The sequence below is a fragment of the Cyprinus carpio genome, chromosome B7 (assembly GCF_018340385.1).
Source record: "Cyprinus carpio isolate SPL01 chromosome B7, ASM1834038v1, whole genome shotgun sequence".
In the NCBI taxonomy this organism is placed as follows: Eukaryota; Metazoa; Chordata; class Actinopteri; order Cypriniformes; family Cyprinidae; genus Cyprinus; species Cyprinus carpio.
The window spans coordinates 42,460,010-42,482,579 of record NC_056603.1 but is presented as its reverse complement, the minus strand read 5'-3'; the positions used below and the strand labels follow the sequence as shown (position 1 = coordinate 42,482,579).

Below are 22,570 nucleotides of genomic sequence, written 5' to 3'. Positions count from 1 at the left end.
GGTTGCGCTGGTGTTTAAACAGGCCTGTGATTGAACCCCCCATTCCCCCCACTGCTCCATTTGCAAGATAAACGTGCATGATTTGTCAGATACATGTGTGTGTGTCAGGTATTACATGCTCAATTACACAGCCACATGTAGAGTGTACACATTTAACATTGGAGTTCTTACATGGTTTTTGTTGTTGTCATTGTTCTTTATATGAGAAGTCCCTGGTTCAAAAAAGAGCCTGTATATGCAGTTCAAATCAATTGTGTGTCAGTGTGTGTAAATTAGGAACGGTGCACGTTTGGTTACATCTTAATTTGGCGGTTTACTTGAAATCTTAACCTTTTAGGTGAGTGGTAAGAAGACCAGCTGTGGTCTTTTTGATTTATACACTTCTGCAATGCAGCATCTTATTTGACAAAAAAATAAAAAAGCATTGTTTTGTTGTGAATTAAATATTAGATTTTCATTAGATAAAATTTTTAATTATAAAATGGTATTAAATCATAAAACCGTATTCAGACGAAAAAAATTAACAGAAAACAGAATTTAGTGGAAAATAAAATTTCAAGGTTAAGCAAATATATGGAAAGCATTTCCAATGTATTATAAAAACATCCTGTAAGTTTCAAAACTCAAAACTTTCTTGTTAGTTTAAAAACAGCTTTTATTGAAACCAAGCCCAGAAAACGATTCGCTTTGGAATGTGCCACTTTATGACATAATAGTGTGGCTAAACACTGCCTCCGCAGGAGAAGATCAATACCTACTTCTACACTGCTGCCTGTTTAGCTCCACCCACTGATACACACTTGTAGTAGGAGGAGAGGAAATACTAGATAGGCGCAAACACAGGATTACTTCATCAACAGAACCATACAGATGACATTACAAGATAACAAGACACGGTGTAGGGTAAAGGTCATTGCACACTGAGTCATAAATTTTCGCACATTAAAAAATAAATACGACCTCATGTTGTGTCAATCACGTTTACACACTGCCGCCGAAACTTTCGTCCGCCATAAAAAAATTCAGATCAGATTCAATTTTCAGCGTTTCAGCATCCATAGCATGCATTTTGATAGGAAAGGATGACGAAAAAATGGAAAAACGCATGTGAAAATTTCAGACTCAGTGTGCAAGGACCTTAAGTTTGAGTGAGATGAACTGCCTTCGTTGTGATCCTAACACTGTAACTAGATCGGACACAAGTGCTGTTGCACATCCATTTCTCTTTCAGGTCAGAAGCAGCGCGGATGCTTGGAGTGTGTTAGAAGTAAAACTTGACATTAGTTAACTGTCGGTAGTATTTGTTGTGTCCGTCCGTGCAGTAACCAGTGTAAATAGAATTGCTGATTATAATTGGTTCTGTTATGTATGCCGCTCATGTCCAGTGTAAACACAGGGTAAAATTAGCAAAGGGCTCCAGATTGCGTCAGTGAAACACTGTTTGATTGTTTGCTTTACTTTACTACGGATTGATTTTTAACAAGACAGTATGATGCAGGCTTTTCAGAAAGACTGAAAGTAAAAGATAATGCAGTGCTGAGTCTGACTAATTTGGATCCAGTAGTAATGTCACAACACATAAGCTTAAGTAAAGGTTTTTTTTTACCACTATTGCATTGTCTGTTCCAGACTGTTTGAGATATACTGAGTATTAATAGGTTTTTAACTGTTAGCCAATCATAGCAGTGGGCATTTACTTGTGAGTCTTGAATGTGCCCTGCCTATAAAAACTTTTGCAGAGAGGGTTAAAAACAGGATAGAGAATAGCCTATACTTCTAAGTTATGATGTTCTTTTTTTACGTAAAATCACACTAACATTATAAGTGAACTTCAGAGAACATTATAAAATACTTATAAATGCAGTTCATGACCCCTTTAATGGTAAATTAATATTGTGATAAATATCAATATATCATGTGATATAGGAAAAATATTGTGATAATAATTCTGGCCATATCGCCCAGCCTTACACTGGCTGTCAATACCAATACCAATACCAATTTCACTATTCAAGTAACTTTTTTTCAAATATTACTTCACATATAACTTATTAAAGCTACTAAAGTTAACCAGCCACAGTTAGTGGTTTTCATTAAACATATCAGGTTTTTTTTTTTTTTTTTTTTTGGATTGTTACTTTACCAAGGCAAGTATTTTGACCACTGAAGAGTATGATCTTTCATGTGTGTTTCCACATTACTGTAAACACACTTCACAAAACATGAGTGTACAGAGCTTATTGCTTTATATGCTTAAATGGATCACTGAATGTGCAGCACGTTTGCTTCTCATAATACTCTGTGTGCTTTATTAGTTGGGAAAAGAGGTTACTCATATTTCCATCTTCAGCTGTTTCACAGTACACAGTACACAGTAAGTTTTCTGCTTAGTGTCGGATTGTTAAACCTTGTCCACATCACAAAAGACTGACCACTTTTAATATGAAAAGTAAGTGACTGTTTAAAGTCAATCAACAAACCACTCTCATATAAATAACTTAATGTGGTCGTCCCCACTCCCCACTAATAGCAGCACAAATCAATACAGAATACAGCAGAATATTGCAAGTGGTGAAGCAGATTTTACTACAGCATATAATGTACTGCCATGCAACACAATGAAATTTACAAAAAAGCAACATCTATTATTGCATACAAACTAATAATAACCTGTTTCATTGTGTTTCAGGAATACAGTGGAGGATGCAGCCGTGGTCTCTAAGGGCGCAGAGCTTGTTGGTCGGCCGTGAACAGAGAGTCACAACGAGGCGTACCTGACTCAGAATAAACCAGACTGGGAATCCAATTTCAGTCAGTCCACATACAGTCATAGTCATTCTGCTGGATGCAACCTATATCATTTATGATGAGAGTTATCCAGTATGTCAGAACTTAAGATGTCTACCAAGAGATTGAAATCATCTCTGGAGCCTGCACTGCTGTTATATTATTCCAAGGTAGAAGGTTGTGCTCAGCCCTTCTGAATATTTTAGCGAATGAGGAACATATCGAACGGAGATCTGCTGGCAGCACTGGAGAATTTCAGTGTTCATGGCTAGAACAAGAAACATTTGTGCCAGTCACTTGAGTTCCCCAAAAACTCCTGACTTGTTCACACAGATGCAGTAAACTGGTGCAGAGGCATAAGAAAAGGGGCAAGGGCAACTGAAAAGTCAGAGCTTCCCTCAACTTTAAATCATGCAGTCAGACGATCTCTTCATCCGCAAGTTTCGCAGGCAGAGCCCACGCCCGACCCTAGCGAGAGTGAACTTTGACCCCAAGCAGGATGGTGGTAGCGTGCGGACACGAGTCGTGGCAGAATGGCCCCCTAGGAGAGAGGGAGAGGGAACAAACAGCGAGAGTGTCACACCCAGCGCAGCTGCGCTGAATCTGAGGACAGTAGGTCGTGGACACATAATGCAGCGCAGCAACAGTGATGTCACCCTTGGAGATTTGGATTCAGCGGGGCAAGTCGGAAGGAAGCTGCTCCGAGTAGGGGGCGACAAATCTGGGACCTCTGGGCAGGGCGAGTCCCTCCACCGAGAGTATGGTAGCCTGTCCTCACTTGAAAGACAAACCCAGATTGTAGATCCCAGTTCGGAAAATCAAGGTGTTCTCAGTCCCAGTGCCTTGCGCTTCAGAGATCCGTTTATTCTGCTGGGTCTGCAAGAGGCACCTCCGGAGGTGGACAGTGTGTATCAAGGAAACTGTGCCCCAGCAGCAGATACGTCAAAACCGGTCAAGCCCCCCAAACCAGAGGGGCTCGGGAAGAAGTCCAAACCGTCCCCTCCACAGGCCCCTCATTTTTCCTGTGACCAAGTCCCAGGTGGTGCTTGGGTGCGCAATTTTGCACACTATGACATACAGAGCATCCTCTTCGACCTGTCGGAGGCTGCAACCAATCGGGACAGCATCGGACGCAAGAAGAACATCACGTCCGGAGCATCAGCTGCCTCTCAGCTCCGTCCACTTTCACAATCCACACCTTCCTCAGTTTCTCAGGGCGGAGGGGGCGGCTCGGGAAGCGGGACTGGCTCGGAAGATCTAGAGCAGTCCTTGCTGGACGAAGGAGATGGGAATGATAATGATCTCCTGCTCAGCTGTCCTCACTTTCGGAATGAGATGGGTGGCGAGGAAAGTGTGGGGCTCGGCCTGCCGCGGGCCGGCAGGTACAGGTGGAGGAGTCTTCAAAGTCCCAACAATGCTGTGTCCGTGTTAGAGGAGCCCAGGGAGAGCCATGTCCAGGCACAGGGGAAAAGTAACTACTTTATAGAACATGCAGACCTGGGGGCTCGGTACTATCACAAGTACTTTTACATGAAAGGTAAGGCTGTGTGTGTGGTGAAGCATGTTTGCACTTTTTGAAGAAACATTTATTTTTAGGGCTTCCATCAACTAAATATTTTCTGATTGACTAATAGTTGTTCATTTGAAGTGGTTAGTCAACTAATCGCACGTTTATATTAATAAAAAAATGTGCTTTTAATTGCCTGTAGCCTACATTATAAGTGCTCAAGTGCACACTTAAAGCTTGCCACAGCACAGCGCAGAAGTAATGATTATGAATGCTTTGTAGGGAAAACAGCAAGACTGCCTTAACATTACAATAAGTTATTGATAAACCAGTGTTTTCTGTATTTTTGGCTTAAGAGATGATGTTGATGACACTGACTCCTCATCTCCACAATGGACATTCACATTTTATATGGATTATATAATCTGGAACAATTTGTTTTCCATTTGAATTGGTTCAATTAAAAGTAGATATTTCGCACTCTGTAGATAATTTTTTTTTCATGTCTGAGAGGCCAGCATGGAGTTTTGGTTCATTTTATTTATGCAAGATGGCAGAAAGCGCATCCTTTTTGTTTTTATTATTTTACAAAAGCACAACATTTTGTTGTTATTGTGAGTGCACGGACATGAAAGTGAACATTTTTCAGATTCTACGGATGTATTACTCTTATCTGTATGAGCAAAAATGACTAAGTATTTAGGTTAAATGCAAATGATCCCACCGGCTCCTCCAAGTTAACTGTCATGCAGTGAGCGCACTACTGTTCGGCTTCCACACTCTGCACAAACACTTCAATAGTGCACATTTTTCAAGGGTTAGCGTAAAGCTAGCGGCCATGTAAGGATGCCGTTACTTAAATGTTTCATTAATAAGCCATGTTTGAGGTCGATGAACGAAACAAACGTCATCAACTACTCAACTATGTACTGTAATTACCACATAACCCAGCTGTTAATAATCTGTCCGTCATGGACTATGTGACTTGGCCACTTTCTGTGCTTTTTTTTTTCCTGCGACTAAGAAATTTTTGATCGACTAAGCCTCTTCTCGCCGACTAACTATTAAGTTGCGGTCACACTAGATTCAACACATAACAAATTATAATACATCTAAAATGTAAAAGCATACACTCTACTCTACTTTCCTGCAGCGCTGCAGTTTTATGTTTATGTTCTTTTCATTCAGATAAGAGTAGATTACTACTCTAAGGTACTCATAGGGCTATAAAGGGACCTTTAAGGCAGTGGTTCTCAACTCCGGTTCTCGGGACCCACTGCTCCTCACATTTTGTATGTCTCATTTGTCTGACACATTCAGTTCAGTTCATGGAGCTGCTGATCTAAATCAAGTGTGTTAAATGAGGAAGATCCATGAAAACAACTGAATATGCAGTATAATGCATGCCAGGCCAGTAGTTGGTAATGTCACCTTGTCACCTTAAATAGTTGAACTGATGATCTGAATCAGGTGCGTTAAATAAGACATACAAAATGTGCAGAGCACTGGGTCACCAGGACTGGAGTTAAGAACCACCGCCTTGTAGGCTATTACTATATAGAGGATTACTACTCCAAGGTACTTGTTTTATTTACCTCTAAAAGGTTTGTAGAAGTACCTAAGGTGTACTACTATAAAGAATATTACTACACTAAGGGATAAGGGTTACCCCTAAAAGTAAAAAAGTACCTTTAGGGTTACTTCTACATACTGCACACTACTCTACACTACTCTATTACTTTTCTGAGGCACTAAAGTGTACCTTAAAGATAAATAAAATATTTGCCCCAGAAAGGTTCATAGTAATAGCTAAAGGGGTACTTCTACATACAGTATTCCTTAGTGAAAAAAAGTATACTCAGTATACTTGCAGCCAGACAAATTGTCAGTTTACTTCAAGTGTGTTTATGATTAGTTAACTTGAAGTGTGCTATTTTGGAACAACTATTTTTTTGTGCTAAGTGTATTTTAGTTGTAATTAAATTATACTAAAGTATAAAGTATATTTAGTATATTTTTTATGCTAAATTGGAACAACTTGAAGTATACTTAGTACACTTTAAGTATATACCTATTTACATGCTTGATTAGTAATATTATAGTGTACTTTTTTGTATTACGAGTACATTACAAATTAATTATAAGTGTCTTTGAAAAACACAAGCAATATACTATAAGTTTATTATATTTGAGTAAAAATATGCACATTTTTCCCCAATGCTGAATCCACTTTTCAAGGTCATTACAATAAATACATAACTTCAGTGACAGACAGAGACAAATTATTAACAATTCAAACTGTGTTTATTTAAACCTCAAATGGTTTTAGCATTGCAAAACATAAAAAACATTTTGTAACAACGGCAACACACAAACTTCACTTTTTTGCTGAATTTGCTTTTAATTTTTTTAGACTTTATTTCGAACATGTAAAATAAATAGAATAAAAAAAAAATACAAAACTATTTTAAATTATACATGTCCAAACAATATTGCAATTCTATAAAGAATTGTTCTTTGTTACTTTTGCGCCTGATGACCGCTCACACATCAGATGTACTTGTGTGTGGAAACTAGGGTTGTAATGAAATATCGATAAAACGGGCGCGGTTTTTAGAATCATTTTTAGGAAATACACTTAAAATATATATTTTGCCATAAGTAAAAGTTTTTACATTAAAAAAAAAGCTCAGTGTAGGCTTAATATGAAAGAATATTGTACACTGAAAAAAAATATTTAAGGTAAGTGCAAAAATGTATTTTAGCTACATTTAAATAAAACAAAATGTTGAAAGTTAGTCAACTAAATTTGTTTATTTAAATGTGGCTAAAATAAATTGATTGCAACCACTTTCCTTAAAAAAATGTAGTAAATTCAATGAATAATTTTTTTTTCAGTGAAATATAGTAAATATTAGTATATATAAATATATAAATAGTAAATATATTTACTATTGTTTATGTATTTATTTGATTATCTTTTAATTAGTTATAATAACCTATAGCCCTATACTCTATAAAAACATACTTTCTCCAAAATCATTATTAAAAAGAAAAAAAAATAGTAAAAGAAAATAGCTGTTTTAAGTCTGTTCAACATGATGCAGTCATATTTGAATGGGAAAACTGATATAATGGTGTTAAATCAAAATCAATTGTTTAAATAAAGTGAACAGCATTAAAAAAAATCTTTTTTTTCTCTCTCAGTGAGCAGTGTTCTTTATCATTCCTGTAATAACACCACTCTTAAAAAGAGAAACAATTCTGTTGTACGGTTAAGGGATGGAACATCCTGTGAAATTCTGACCCTGGTGGCTTTCAAGAGTGAGGATGGGGCATCTTCTGCTTCCACCACAAACGCATTCTGTGTTTTAACTAAAGAGCTTGCGTGGAGGAAATTATTTTTAGAGATGTTCAGCTCAATATAGTATATTCTCAACATTTATATAGTGTCTCATAATGTATTTGCTTTCCATCCTCAATCACTCAAATGCAAATGTGTAATTATTAGGTCTAAAGACAAACTGTATGTCATTCCACTTCCAAACAATATTGAAAGAGAATAAAAACTTAATAAAATAAAAATAATAAATTGCATAAAGAAGTAAACTTAAAATTTACTCAAAAATGTGACTTAAAATATACTACAACTTCAGGTTATTTAATAATGTACTTTGAAAGTATACTTTCATTGCATTGTTACAATAATCATTTAAGCACAAAATATTCATAAAATATATTTAAATAAAGGGCAAATAAATATACTTATAAAAGTAAATAGAACTTTCAATTCAAGTATATTTTTGTAAAATTAATTTTTAGAAAATATACTAAATTACAATTGTTTTAAAGTGTGTTAAAAGTTTTATTGTGAAAATAGACAAAAAGCATAATGCTAATTTACTTTTTATATATTTAAAGATAGTATATTTTTTGTTAGTATATTTGCAATGTACTTTTAAAACAGGGAATATATTACAAATACAATAAGTATACTTTTTCCACTAGGGTTACTACTCTAAGGTACTAATATGTGGCTTTTAATAGTAGATAAGTTACAAAGTTGTCCCTGTGAATAGCTGTTGGAACCATAAAGGTGCAATATTTGCAATTTTTTCTGTCTTTTATTGCTTTTGTTAAACCAACTTACTGTTTTGTATATGTTGTTGTTGTATATTTGTTAGTCTTCTAAGACCAAATTTTCTGACTGAAAATTTGCATCAAAGTGGCCCATTTGCATCAGATGTGGTGCAGAAAAAGTTTAGTGAATGACATTTAAATGGCCTGTTAACACAAAATATGTGTTTTGCTTCACAAAATGCAAACTCACCCACAACAGTACAACAGATGGCGCAACAGTCACCGTTCACATTCAGTGCTGTGAGATGTTCAGAAAAGACTGTCAGTTCTTAACATTTTGTTTTAGACTTGCTTTTGTGCTCAACAGAATAAAAAAGAGATGTTTAAGTTAAAATGCTAGACTTTTGTGTCTGCAGTTGCCTGACAGATAAGCAAGCAGTGCCTTTAGTTAAATGTGAAGTGGCACTTATCGTCCTCTTATTGTGGCCTTTTATTTATGATGGATAATTGTATTTTATTATAATTAAAAAGTAATTTGTTTTGATAGTGTATGGGTTACTGCAGTATTTCTCAAACTAGGGTTGCGGAGGAGAGTACAGATCAACATTTTTGATGACTCATTCTGCATTTCAAACTACAATCAGATTTCAGATTTTCAGATGCTAGGGTAAGATTGCAGAGGATGCAATGCGCAAATTTACAGTCTTTTTATTTACAATAATTTTATAAATTACATTCTTTTTAAATTACACATCATCATAATTACTAAAATGTATAATTTCACTGTAGTAATAATAGTTGCATATGAAATCTAAAAGGAAGGAATATTTTAGACTTGATTATTAAAACACCTGTGGTTGTAACAATAATTTGTCACAATAATAATTTGCTATTTAAAAATAGTGTAGAACAGAGTTGACCCGGACTCTTGACACTAGCATACAGTTTGTACAGTAGTTTAGCCGTAATGCATGCTTGTTCATCTCAGTAGTGAGCTGATAAAGGTTACACAATCACTGTTCCTCTTTTTCTATTGTTCAGTATTCTGGTGTTTCTTCCTGTTATTTTCACATGTATTTATTTATTGCATTTTGTATGTTTTGTTAAAATCTTCATTCCCCTCTTTTATTCCAGACCATCAGAATTTCTTTGGCATGGACGAGCGTTTGGGGCCGGTGGCCGTCAGTTTCCGCAGGGAAGAAAAAGAGGGATCAAGCGGGTCCCAGTACAACTACAGAATCATTTTCAGGACCACGGAAGTAAATACAAATACAGTTATATCTTTTTTTTTTTTTTCTTTTTTTTTTTTGAGGTCTGTTCAAATTGCTTTTAATGTCTACCAGAAAAAAATGCTCATAAATTAAGCAATTTTCCACCCTCTCCCTGCTTTTGAGTTAGTTTGGAATGAATGAGATGATCACTAGAATGTTTTTGCACATATTTCCCCTTTCATTTTCTTTTTCTTTTTTTATAAAAATTTTAACATTATATAATTAATCATTATCAATTATATGAATATATTTATGAATGCATTTACATTGCTAAACAAAATATATAAAAAAAAAGTTTGCATATGTTTTTTTTGCTGAGTATTATATTTGAAAAATCAGGCTTTTATGGCTTATATAGTATAAAAAAATATGAAGCTGAAAGAGGAGTAAAAAACACCTCAATTTTATTCAGAAGCCCAAACTGAGAAAAAATAAATAAATAAATAAATAAATGTATACACACATTTGGTGCAGCCACTTTATTTGCTCAAAAAGTAAGATGAAATTCTGACTCAAGATTCAAATGCCTTGTAAATCAATCTACATATACATATATACAGTATATATATATATATATATATATGTAAGAAATATATATAAGAAATGTATAAGATATATGAACCCTTTAAATCTACATTATGGTATTGCACTCATTAATTATTTGGTCCTCGCTGTTTCTGCAGCTGAAGACCCTGAGAGGTTCGATCCTGGAGGAGTCCGTTCCCTCTGCAGCGCGCCACACCACGCCACGCGGCCTTTCACCCAAGAGACTGCTGGAGTTTATTTTGCCCGATCTCAACCTACATTGCCTCAGACTGGCCTCCACGTCCCCTAAAGTCAGAGACACGCTCCTCAAGCTGGACGAGCAGGGGGTAAGAGCTGTGATATTGAGCTGCTTTCTGCAGTTCTGCTAGAAATAGTGTATCAACAAACATCCTAAAATATTATACTGTAAATATATGTGTATATAGTTGATGCAACTTCTATTGTAAACACAAAAGTCACTTGAACTGGCTTGACAAGTGCTGTTCTGCCTTGTTTCCTAGTAGTCTTATAAATCTGGTATTGTGTATTATAATTATAGTTAACTCTTTGACGAATTACGTTTGCAAAGTCAATCATAAATCCATCTAATAAATGCACTGATGAATGCATAAATGTAAATGTATTTCCAAACAAACTGTAACATTTAAATATATATACCTTGTAAAAGCTTTTATACAGTCAGGTCTGGAAGTATTCAGACACTGAGTGAGTTTTTGTGCTTTTGCCTTTATACACCTCTACAATGGATAAAAAAAAAAAAAAAAGAAGATGTGATTGAAGTGCAGACTTTAAGCTTTAATTCAAGGGGTTGAACAAAAATATAACAACATTTTTATGCACAGCCCCCTCGTCCCATTTTCAGGGGCTCAAATGTAATTGACAAATAAATGTAAACATTAATACAATGTTAATTTTTAGTATTCTGTTGAGAATCTTCTGCAGGCAATGACTTCCTTAAAGGGTTAGTTCACCCAAAAATGAAAATTCTGTCATTAATTACTCACCCTCATGTCGTTTCAAACCAATAAGACCTTCGTTGGTATTCTCCAAAACCCTGGTGTCATTTTGGAGAATATCCGCTGGACGTATGCTGTTCTGTGTCAGCTGCGACATGCCAGATCTGTTTCCTACGTTGTTGTAGTTTGATCTGAACGGAAACAGAGTATCGGCGTGAGGCAGCTGACACAGAACAGCATATGTCCAGTGGATATTCTCCAGAATGGCACCAGGGTGATGCAGATTTTTCTTTTTTTTTCTTTTGCGCACATAAATCTCCTTGCTACGTTTCTGGACTTGGGAGCATTTCAGTTGCATTGCTGTCTATGCAGGGTCAGACAGCTCCCAGGTTCCATCAAAAATATCTTAATTTGTGTTCCGAAGATGAACGAAGATGATGTGGATTCACAGCTACAGCTTCCAAATGCAAAAGGCATAGTTAGAATCAGCTTCGGAACTTTTACCTGCTTAATTTATGCAGAAATAATGAAGGAGTAGCTCACATCTGTCTATGAAATGGCTGTTGAGTCAACTGTCCAATTACTTGTGGTCTTTTGAAGGGGGGGGGGGGTATATATTAAAGAGCTGTAATTCCTTAACATTTCCTCCAGTTGTGATGAGAATACCCTCAAATTAAAGATCAGAGTGTGCATTTTAAGTTCATATTCATTATATACATGTAACTTGAATATGTTTAGGTCAGCAGCTAAAATAATAAAATTGTGCCTGTGTACAAATAAGGACCTGACTGTATATGCCTGCTTCTGTAGTTACGCTTTTGCTCCTCTTACACTTTTTCATGCAATGTGAAACTGGCTTAATAACAAAATGAGAAAGAATGATGTTGTGTGTGTAAAAACCAAGTTGGAGAAGTAGCTGTAATTTCAGCCTTGTTAATGTGTGTTTTATGTGTGTGTAAAGTTGAATTTCCAGCATAAGGTGGGCATTATGTACTGCAGAGCAGGACAGAGTACTGAAGAGGACATGTATAACAATGAGAGCGCCGGACCAGAGTTCGATGAGTTTCTGGACCTTCTTGGAGAGCGAGTGCGACTCAAGGGCTGGGAGAAATACAGAGCTCAACTAGACACCAAAAGTAAGACCAAAAATCAACATACAGTCAGTCTTCATATAACTGCACTATAGTACAGTAGTATTAGTTTTATTGCATGTGTTGTATATAAGTAGAATGTAATTGAGAGATTTATTTTTCTTTTTTGTAGCTGTTCCACAAAAAGATAAATGTAAATTCACATTTAGGTGATTGCATGTAAAATGTTCAAAAGTCTGGGATCAGTAAAATTTTATGTTTTAAAGAAAAATTTATTTTAAGCAAGAATGTATTAGATTGATTGAAAGTGACAGTAAAGATTTTACAGTGTTACAAAAATTCTGTTTATAAGAAATGCTGTTCTTTTGAACTTTCTATTCATTTCTATTATTTAAAAAAAAAGATCTATCACAGTTTTCACAAAAATATGAAGCAGAACAACTGCTTTCAACATTGATAATAATGAGTTTTTATGATTTGAGCAGTAAATCAACATATTAAAGTGATTTCTGAAGGATCATGTGACGCTGAAGACTAGAGTAGTGATGCTGAAAATTCAGCTTTTCATCATATAAATAAATTACATTTTGCTATATATTCAAATAGAAAATAGTTATTTTAAATGGTAATAATATTTCACAATATTACAGTTTTTAATGCTTTTTTTTATTATTTAATTGCAGCCGACTCTACCGGTACACACTCACTGTATACTCGCTACCAGGATTACGAGATTATGTTCCATGTCTCCACCATGCTTCCATACACAGCCAACAATACACAACAGGTAATCCACAGAACCCTAGAATGTCCCATTGAAACTTCACCACTTTCAGTATATCTCTGAAAGGGAAAAAAAAAAACATTACTCACTTCACAATGATCGAATTGATTGAACAATGACTGAATCAGCAATAGGATAAGTATTGAGATATGCAAGTGCAAATCACCTGGTGTCTCGCCTTGTGCAAAAGAAATATACTTTAGTGGACACTGAAAAGCATTACTTATTATATAATAAGATTATACTTAAAGGGGTCATGAACTGAGAAACCAAAATTCCTTTAAACTTTTGACAAATAAGAGGTTTAGCCCCGTTTAGCCCTGCCCACCAATTCTACATTGTTGTATTATAAAAACATCATGTAAGTTTCAGAACTCAAAACTTTCTCATTAGTCTAAAAACAGCTTATGTTGAAGGCAGTCTGCCAAACAACAGCTTGTGGAATGTACAACTCTATGATGTAATAGTGTGGATAAGCACCGCCTCACCAAAAGGTCACACCCATCCTCCACATCTCCCCCTTTATACCCCCCCACAAATACTACGCATTTTCCCCTTTATACCCACCCACTGATTCTACATCGCTGCTCCTTTATACCCACACCCACCAATTCTACGTCGTTGCCTGTTTGACCCTGCCCACAATTCTACATTTTAGCCCCTCCCACCAATTCTACGTCATTGCCTGTTTAGCCCCACCCACCGATTCTACGTCGCTGCCTGTTTAGCCCCACCCACTGATTCTACATCGCTGCTTGTTTAGCCCCACCCACTAATTCTAATTTTTTTCCTGTTTAGCCCCGCCCACCAATTCTACGTCATTGCCTGTTTAGCCCCGCCCACCGATTCTACATTGTTGCCTGTTTAGCCCTGCCCACAATTCTACATTTTTAGCCCCTCCCACCAATTCTACGTCATTGCCTGTTTAGCCCCACCCACCGATTTTACGTCGCTGCCTGTTTAGCCCCACCCACCGATTCTACGTCGCTGCCTGTTTAGCCCCACCCACCGATTCTACATCGCTGCCTGTTAAGCCCCGCCCACCGATTCACACATGAGAGAAGCAAGCACAGGTCTATGCAGAAATCAAATTATAAAGATGGCTCTGAATACAAGACAGAGTAGTGCCAAGTTGTGGGGGAAAAAAAGTCCATGCATTGCCTTCCTTCTGATCCCAGTGTTAGGAAAGAGTGGATGAACTTTATTTTTAATGTAGATCCAGACTGTGTCAGTAAGAACTTGGTCCTTCGTTCACTTAATTTTACTGTGGATTCGTTTACAAACAAGGCCTGATTTGATGCGGGATTTGCAGAAAGATTGAAATTAAAAGAGAATGCTATGACGACTATATTGGATCTGACAGATATGTCACAACACAAGTGTGAGTAACTGTTTTCATAACATGGTCACTATTGCTTTGTCTGTTAAACAGATCGTTTGATACGAGTATTTATGCGATTTTAACCTAAATCACTACAGCATCCATCTGTGAAGGAGGTGGCTGTCAAACATACACAACGGTTTGCCATTCATAGAAGTGGACGTTTACTTCCGAGTCTACAATCCGCCACACCTATTCAAATAGAGCATTCTGATGAGGGGGTTAAAAACAGGACAGAAAATAGACTACTACTTCTAATTTGTGATGTTTTTTTATGTAAAAATCTTGATAACATTATAAGTGGACCTCAGAGAACAGTACAAAATAAAAAAACAGAGGCAGTTCATGACTCTTTTAAGTGTAAATGGAATATAATGCTTTCAATCACTTAATTGCATCCTAATTATTATTTAGGTTCAAATTTATATTAAATGCGATTGGCTGAACTTTAGAATGCTTTTTTGACTCACTTAAGTAGGACTCAAGTACATTTTATATGCAAATTCATACTTCTGTTGTCTTTGAAATATGGTTAAAGTACTGCTGAATGTACTGACAAGCATTTATGGCAAACTAAAATATACTTTAATGTCATTTTTAATTAAACTTGTATGTCATGTATTCAAATATATTTGTAATCACACATTTGTAATGATGAAGCTGAAGTCACTTAAGTGGCATATATATATATATATATATATATATATATACATACTTTTTAGATTTGAAATACACTACAAATGCACATTCAGGAGAATTAAGCAAACTTCTTTTTCACAAGGGTCTGATGACTTTAGCATACTGCACTTTTTATTTAAGTCACTGCATTTAAAATTAAAAGTTTCTCTATGTCTTTTTCGCTATTTATCTTCTAGTTGCTGAGGAAGAGGCACATAGGGAATGATATCGTCACAATAGTCTTCCAGGAGCCAGGTGCTTTACCTTTCACCCCCAAAACCATCCGTTCTCACTTTCAGCATGTGTTCATCATTGTCCAAGTACACGAGCCCTGCACCGAAAACACCTATTACAGGTAAGACAGCAGACAAAAAGCACTGAAGAAAAAGAAAACATGAAATGTTACAAATAAAATGAAACATGTCTTTATCTCCACCTTTCTCAGAGTTGCAGTAACTCGTTCCAAGGACATCCCTCTCTTTGGTCCTCTCTTCCCTAAAGGTGCACGCTTCCCACGTTCTCCTGCCTTTCGGGACTTTCTCCTTGCCAAAGCCATTAACGCAGAGAACGCGGCAGAGAAATCAGAGAAATTTCGCTCTATGGCCACACGAACACGGCAAGAGTACCTAAAAGACCTAGCAGAAAACTACGTCACCACAACACCCATTGATTCTTCCACCAAATTCCCCTTGCTGTCGCTGGGCGGAAAGCGCAAGGAGAAGCTGAAGGGTGCGAAAGGTGCAGAGCTTCACAGCGCCGGCGCTTTAGTGTGGGCCGTCACCGTCGTTCAGGGCGGCGAGAACAACGGTCTGAGCCTGTCCTGTCTGCTTGGTGTGTCGGCGGAGTCAGTCGTGCTCATAGAGCGATCTACGCGAACTGTCGTATTCAACTGCAGCTGCCGTGATGTGATTGGCTGGAAGGCCGTGACCGAGTCTGGAGCTCAGGGTGGCCCTTCGCTGGATATCTTCTACGAGAGAGGCGAGGCAGTGACTGTGACGACGTCAGAAAGCCAAGTTGAGGATATAAAGGAGGTTGTCCAGAGGCTAGAGGTATGATTTACTGTAATATATGAATAAAACAAAGAATATTGGAGTATGTTTTAAATAAGAAACTATTACTTCAGTCTTTCTACGCCAAATTTCATGTTTAAATCTTTCCCTGCCAAACACTAAATTTTCGGGGTTTCCATGTTTTCATTGTTATACGCTAGGGGGCGCTATTACACATCTCCTTAAACGAGTCTAGAAAGTGCCGATCAAAAACACAGACCAGGAAGACGCAGAAAGAGCAAATCTCATGTATATGCATATTAAAAAATGTGATAATCAACACTTATCGCATGTAAATCAAAACCACAAATTTGTGTCCTATATAAAGTGTGGAAAAATTATCCATCCCTCGTGAGAATGACAGAGCCTTTTCCACCACCTAGGTTTATCTTGCAGCAATAGCAACCTGTTTTTTACTGGTTTATGAAAGTTGTTGGCTATTGAATTACTTTAAGCCAACGATTCTAGTATGAGATCTGTCCATGGTCCTGAAAACACAGTCTCAGCCGCCATTCAAATATGTAAAATCAAATATATAAAAAACAACAAGCTGTTGTACCCCTAAAGGTACTGTTTATTTGTTCATCCCTCAATCATGATTGTAATGCATTGCATTATACAGTCAAACCAAAAAAATAAAAGACACAAACAACAATTATAGTTTTTTACATTTTATTTACTAGTGGGTGCAGAACACTATAGTTCATTTATGTGAGTGAGGATATCAAAAAAAATTAAAACGAAAAACAATACACACAAAAAAACAAAATACAGTTTAATACCAGTAAAATTGACAAAATAGACACTTTGACCTGACCATGTTTTGCTGAAGTGTTTTTTCTTTAATTGCTAATGCAAGCTTTTTACACCACAGACAAAACAAAATTAAGCATTGCTTGGTAATTGGTTGACCTAAATTGGTATTATCTAATTGTGTACTTAAATTTAACAGCTGACAGCTATTCAACCAAATTCATTTGTGAGACAGTCTAACAGAAGATGCCATTATTAAGATTTGTTCTGACAGTATAACTGGGAGTTCTTGTCATATTTTATTACCATTTTCTAAACTACAGCGAAAAAGGTGTCTGAATAAATTTCGGTTCTGTATGTTTGGATCATCAAACTAAGCATTTAAATATCATCTTAAAATAAATATTATTGGAGATATAGGGTGACGTCTGATATTTATATCATTTTATGCAAGTATGTGCTATAATGTTATCTCTGTTATCTTATTTATTTACAAGCTATCAGAATTTCAACTTGTTGTCCATACAACTATCAGCATCTGCACCAAATTGCTTATTTTTGCTCAGTTTGAGTCTATGAAGAAACCGAGTTGTTTTTCCTCCATTTTCTCACTCTGTCAGACTATAAAAGCTATAAAACCTGATATATTAAATATGATGCTTAATAAAAAAACGTTGTGTCTAATGGTTTATTGTTTCATATGTCCGGCTTTTCAGGGTTAAGACTGGGGGCTCTTTATAATGTGCTGTGTGCTGTTTTAACATGATGCTCCTGTACTTCTCCACAGCTGGTGACTCGAGGCTGTGAGGCGCGTGAGGTCACTCCCCTGCGGGACGGTGTCGGTCAGCCGGGCTTCCTGATGAGCGAGGAAGGCTTTGTAACGGAGCTCCAGCGGTTCGGATACGCGGAGAGCGGCGGGCTGCAGCTGGGGGCTCGTGTGGTTCGTCTCTGTGGGCAGGTCCTGGTGCACCTCAGCCTGGAAGAGCGGAGCCGACTCCTCCGCACGGCTCAAAAGATCCACATCACAGTCATTCCTCCAGATGAGAACGGAAAACCACGCAGGTAATAGAGGTGACGGGTTATTTGTGTGTCAGAGGAAGTGGATAGAATGGGGGGATGACGTAAAGACTCCACACACTGCCATTATTTTTAGAGAAAAGTGGGCTGACGAGTTAAAAATAGTAAGCAGTGAGTGGAGTGCTGTTAATAATGTAATTAAGGATGGTGAATGTAATGTGTATCCCGGCAAAAACCACCGCTCAAAAGTTTAAGGTTAAGGAATTTTGTTTTACATTTTTGAAAGAAGTATCTTTGAAAGCCAGGATAATTGATCATATATTTTATAGTTTCCAGAATTTAAAAAAAGGTTTTAGCCCACAATTCAGAATTGCAAGATATAAACACAGAATTGCAAGATAAAAACTCAGAATTCTATTATTTATTTTCTCAGAGTTCTGTTTACATCTCATGATTCTGTTTTTTCTCTCTATTTTGTTCGCGCACCCCACACCCCAAAAAAAATGATAATGTGACATTTTATCTCACAATATGCAATTGCATTGCAATTACCTTTTTATTTTTTTTATCCCATAGTGGAAACATAATTCCATATGGATGAGATTCCAAGATTCCAAGGCTGCATGTATTTGATAAAAATACAGCAAAGCCAGTAAATTTGTGAAATATTATTGCAATTTAAAAGAACTACGTTCTATGTAAATATGTATTATAAATTGTAATTTATTTCTGTGATCAAAGCTGAATTTTCAGCATCATTATTCAGTCTTCAGTGTCACATGATCCTTCATGCTATGCTGATTTGCTGCTGAAATTTTTATCAATTATTAATGGTGCTCAATAATTAATAATTGTGCTGATTATTGTCAATGTAAAAAAAACGTTTTTGCTGTTTCATATTTTTGTGGAAACATTTTTTCCCTCCAAGGATTCTCTGATGTATAGAAAGTTATAAAAACAGAATTTATTTGAAATAGAATCTTTTTTTTTTGTTGCGTCTTTACTGTAACTTTTGAGCAGTTTTTTATTCCAAAAACTTTTAAAAAGTAATTATAAATAAGTAGTGAAAATAATTAGGCTGACAAACTTGATTGCAATTGCTGTGCACTGACAATACATTGACTTTTAAAGCCAATTTTTATAATATCTGTCAATATCTTACAATACATTACTCATCTGCCACAATAATTATACTGCCTCATGAATAATGTATTATCTAATTACCTATTGTCTACCTAATATCTTCTTATCTGTTATCCAATTATCTATTTGTACATGTGCATTTGTGTTGTATATTTTTATCTATGCTCCCGAGGGAGGGAAACAGATGGATAGAGAGGAGGAGGGAGCAAATGAATGAAAGACAGACCCCATTCTATTGACATCAACATGTTTTAGTTAGTGTTTCACCAGCTGCTCAGATGTCATTCAACTTGTATAATGCTCACACACACACACACACACACACACACACACACACACACACACAAACAAACACACACACACACACACACACAGAGATCATGGGTTAAAATGGCATTTTGTTCAAATCCTATATACAGTGACTTATTCAACATGCTTTATGTAAGTCTTTGATTATATAATATTCTTCAAAAAAAAAAAAAAAAAAGAACACCAAAATAGCAGCACTGATCTCTTCATCCATGACTAACAGTGAAATGCACACGCAGAAATAAATGAGCTCAAACTTTGTCTGTTGTTCTTGTGTTTGTCTGAGTTCAGGAGTTTCTCTGAGCTTTACCAGAAGGCCATCCAGGATACAGAGAGCAAATCTGGAGAGGGACAGTCAGGCGAGGCCTGGGTTCTGGATGACGATGAAGAAGTTGAAGTTGATGGCAACAGAGGGGAGAAAGAGGAGAAGAAACAGATTGAAAATAAGACGACAGACAGGGAAACTCCAAAGCAGATGATACACGAGGAGCAGAAGAGATCTCCAGAGCCCATGGAAACAGATTCGCTCCTCTCCCCACCCAGCCTGCCTCTCTTACGGGCGACTTCCCTGCAGGACAGCATGAAGAGCCAGAGTCCTGAAGTCTCTCTCACACGGAGCTACTCGCTAGAGGGACACCCTCCGTACCAGGACATCATTGAAGAGTATACAGATTTCTGTTTGCCTACATCTCATTTCACTCAAAAACTGTGTACTCCTTAAACAGATTAAATCAGGGTTCTAAAATGACCTTTTTACAGCAGTGTTGTTTTAGTATTATTTATGTCATTTTAGTTTTATTAATGTTTTATTTTTGTATTTTCAGTTGGCATGTTAACTATAGTGCAAGTAGTTTTGCAGTGTTCTTTTATCATTTTTACTTTGATTATTATTATTTTTTTAATATCTATCTTAAATTTTTTTTGTTTACGTAATTTTAGTACTTCAACTTATTTTATTCCATTTAACTGTGAAGGCAGCATTTCATTTTCAAATTAAATTATTTTTAAAAATCTTATTTTTTCATTACTGAAATTACTACATTTTTAAAGTTAATTTTACATTTAAGTTTTCATCTAATATCTACAGTATATTTTCTTTTATTTTAATGAAAATAGATTTATGATCGTTTTAGTTTGTTAACAGTATGAAACTATGATTGTTTCTTTTGAACTTTTTTTAAAGTGCACTTTGTAATAATGAGTAGTAGAAATGAGTTTAAAGTATAGTTTATCATAAATGCTTGTAAGTACATTCACCATATTTCAAAAACAATAGTATTTATAAAATTACATATGAAGATGTACTTAAGTCCTACCTGAATAAGTCAAAAAAGCACTTTAAATTTCTCCAATCTAATTGCATTTAATATATTATTGCTTAAAATACAGTTTTTTACTTAATTACAGTTAGCATGCATTCTAAAAATATTCAAATCAGTTGATATATTCTTTTAAGTCTATTATTGCAGTAACAAGTACTCTAATTAAAGTAACCAAGAATATGTACAACCCCTTTAACTGGAAACCGTTCACATTTATAAGCACAATAGACAACACAAATATTTTATTTAATTTAAAAAGACACTTTTTATAGTAGAGAAGTGTAAAGTACTAATTTGGATGCTGTAAAATGTTTATTTTTTTTTATTCTGTCCTATCTTTTATGTATTTCGTTTAACTGATGTTTCTCCTCTATGCATGTGTTTGTCTGTCAGGCATGTGTATGATAACGTGGGGCTGAAAGCAAACAGGCACATCTATGAAAACCCTGGAGAGCTTCAGGACGAGACCCCTGACCTCATACTGGCAGTCAAACCCAAAGTGCCTCTGGAGCAAGAGCAACAGGTATCTAATGCACACACTGCTCTCTTTTCATTAAGACACTTTACAGCTGATGGGAGAAACAGCCTACTGAATGCACTGATTGTCATGACAAGCGAGAAATGATCATGTGATCACAGTAGGCACAGAAACAATGAATCTCATAGCAGCCCAGGAGTTGTCAATGTCTTCCGCCACACACAAACATTACTTTAAAGGAATAAACCTGTTTGTAGGTTTTCAATTTAATTAATAAATTATTCCTTTCAAATTCAGAATAATTCAATTAGATGTAATTCACAATGAGAATTAATTTGAGTTCAGTGTTTTTTTTTAAATGCATTGATAGGTTATGTAAATGCCTCTAATGTTTCTTAAGAAAAAGACAAACTACTTAAGAATGTTTTTGCACCATGCAACTTGAAAGTAAACACATTAAACCCATGTACAAATGCAACAAATGTAACAAATGCAATGTGTTCATAAAATATTTTAGAGCTAAAAAAAACAAAATTACTAAATGACTATCTTAAAATTAAATCTAAATGGCTATACTTAAATGAAAAATAATTACTATATTATTATTAAATATTAAAATATTTAATACTATGTTATCATTATAAAATATTTGGAAATTATTCCATATTCCATTAATTAAAAAAAAAGAGAAATTATAAGAGTTTTCTCCGTTTGGAAATAACAATTTTAAAATTCCCTATTATTCTGTGAATTGCTTGTTTCAGTCAAGAATTGATTTTAAAAGTCATTTTGAACCAAAATTAATATAGTTAACTAAAAGTAAAACCATAAACATTAAAAATTACTTCAAATTAGAAAAATAAATTAACTGAAATAAAAGAAAATATTTAAAAACTTAAATTTATTTTCTCAGCTAGTTTTCATTTAGTTTAATTTAAGTACTAAAATAACTAAAACTAAAACTAAAAATGTATTTAAAAAACAGTATATACATATTTAAGAAAAAGCACATCAATTTTACTAAAACTTTAACTAAAATCAAAGTCGAAACTGAAAATATTAAAAGCAAATTTAAAATTTTAATATACCATAATAAAATATTTTAGAGCCAAGCACACTTAGGAAAGTGTTCCTTAAATTATTTTTTTCCTCAGTCTGGAAATCAACATAATTAAAATTCCCTACTTTTTCCCTGAACGTGGCAACCCTGAATTTAGCGTTTATATATTTTAAAAAATTTAATGATACTTACCAAGATCACTGTTCGTTCATATTTTAGCATTTTAAATAGATTTTTGACCAAAACAAATGATTCATGATTCTGAAATCCATGTTTCAAGATTAATGCAATTGCATTTGTAATTGATGGATGGTGAAAACAAGTGAATTGTTACACGGCTAATTGTCCAGCTTACTTA

General features: G+C 35.5%; 1 protein-coding gene across 7 annotated transcripts in view; it reads left to right on the top strand.

Moving 5' to 3' along the window:
* zmp:0000001168 (signal-induced proliferation-associated 1-like protein 2) overlaps positions 1-22,570 on the top strand; it is a 52,630-nt gene that overhangs the window by 18,874 nt on the left and 11,186 nt on the right. For all 7 annotated transcript variants that reach the window (XR_006155283.1, XM_042728756.1, XM_042728751.1 and 4 more), the window contains 10 exons: positions 2,690-4,324; positions 9,509-9,633; positions 10,329-10,517; positions 12,109-12,283; positions 12,922-13,025; positions 15,279-15,436; positions 15,527-16,130; positions 17,671-17,945; positions 19,644-20,015; positions 21,068-21,197. Coding sequence is in view for 6 of the 7 variants with exons in the window: in XM_042728756.1 (XP_042584690.1) it covers positions 3,199-4,324; positions 9,509-9,633; positions 10,329-10,517; positions 12,109-12,283; positions 12,922-13,025; positions 15,279-15,436; positions 15,527-16,130; positions 17,671-17,945; positions 19,644-20,015; positions 21,068-21,197 (3,258 nt within the window). In the remaining variant the exon portion in view is untranslated. The remainder of the gene's footprint in view (positions 1-2,689; positions 4,325-9,508; positions 9,634-10,328; positions 10,518-12,108; positions 12,284-12,921; positions 13,026-15,278; positions 15,437-15,526; positions 16,131-17,670; positions 17,946-19,643; positions 20,016-21,067; positions 21,198-22,570) is intronic.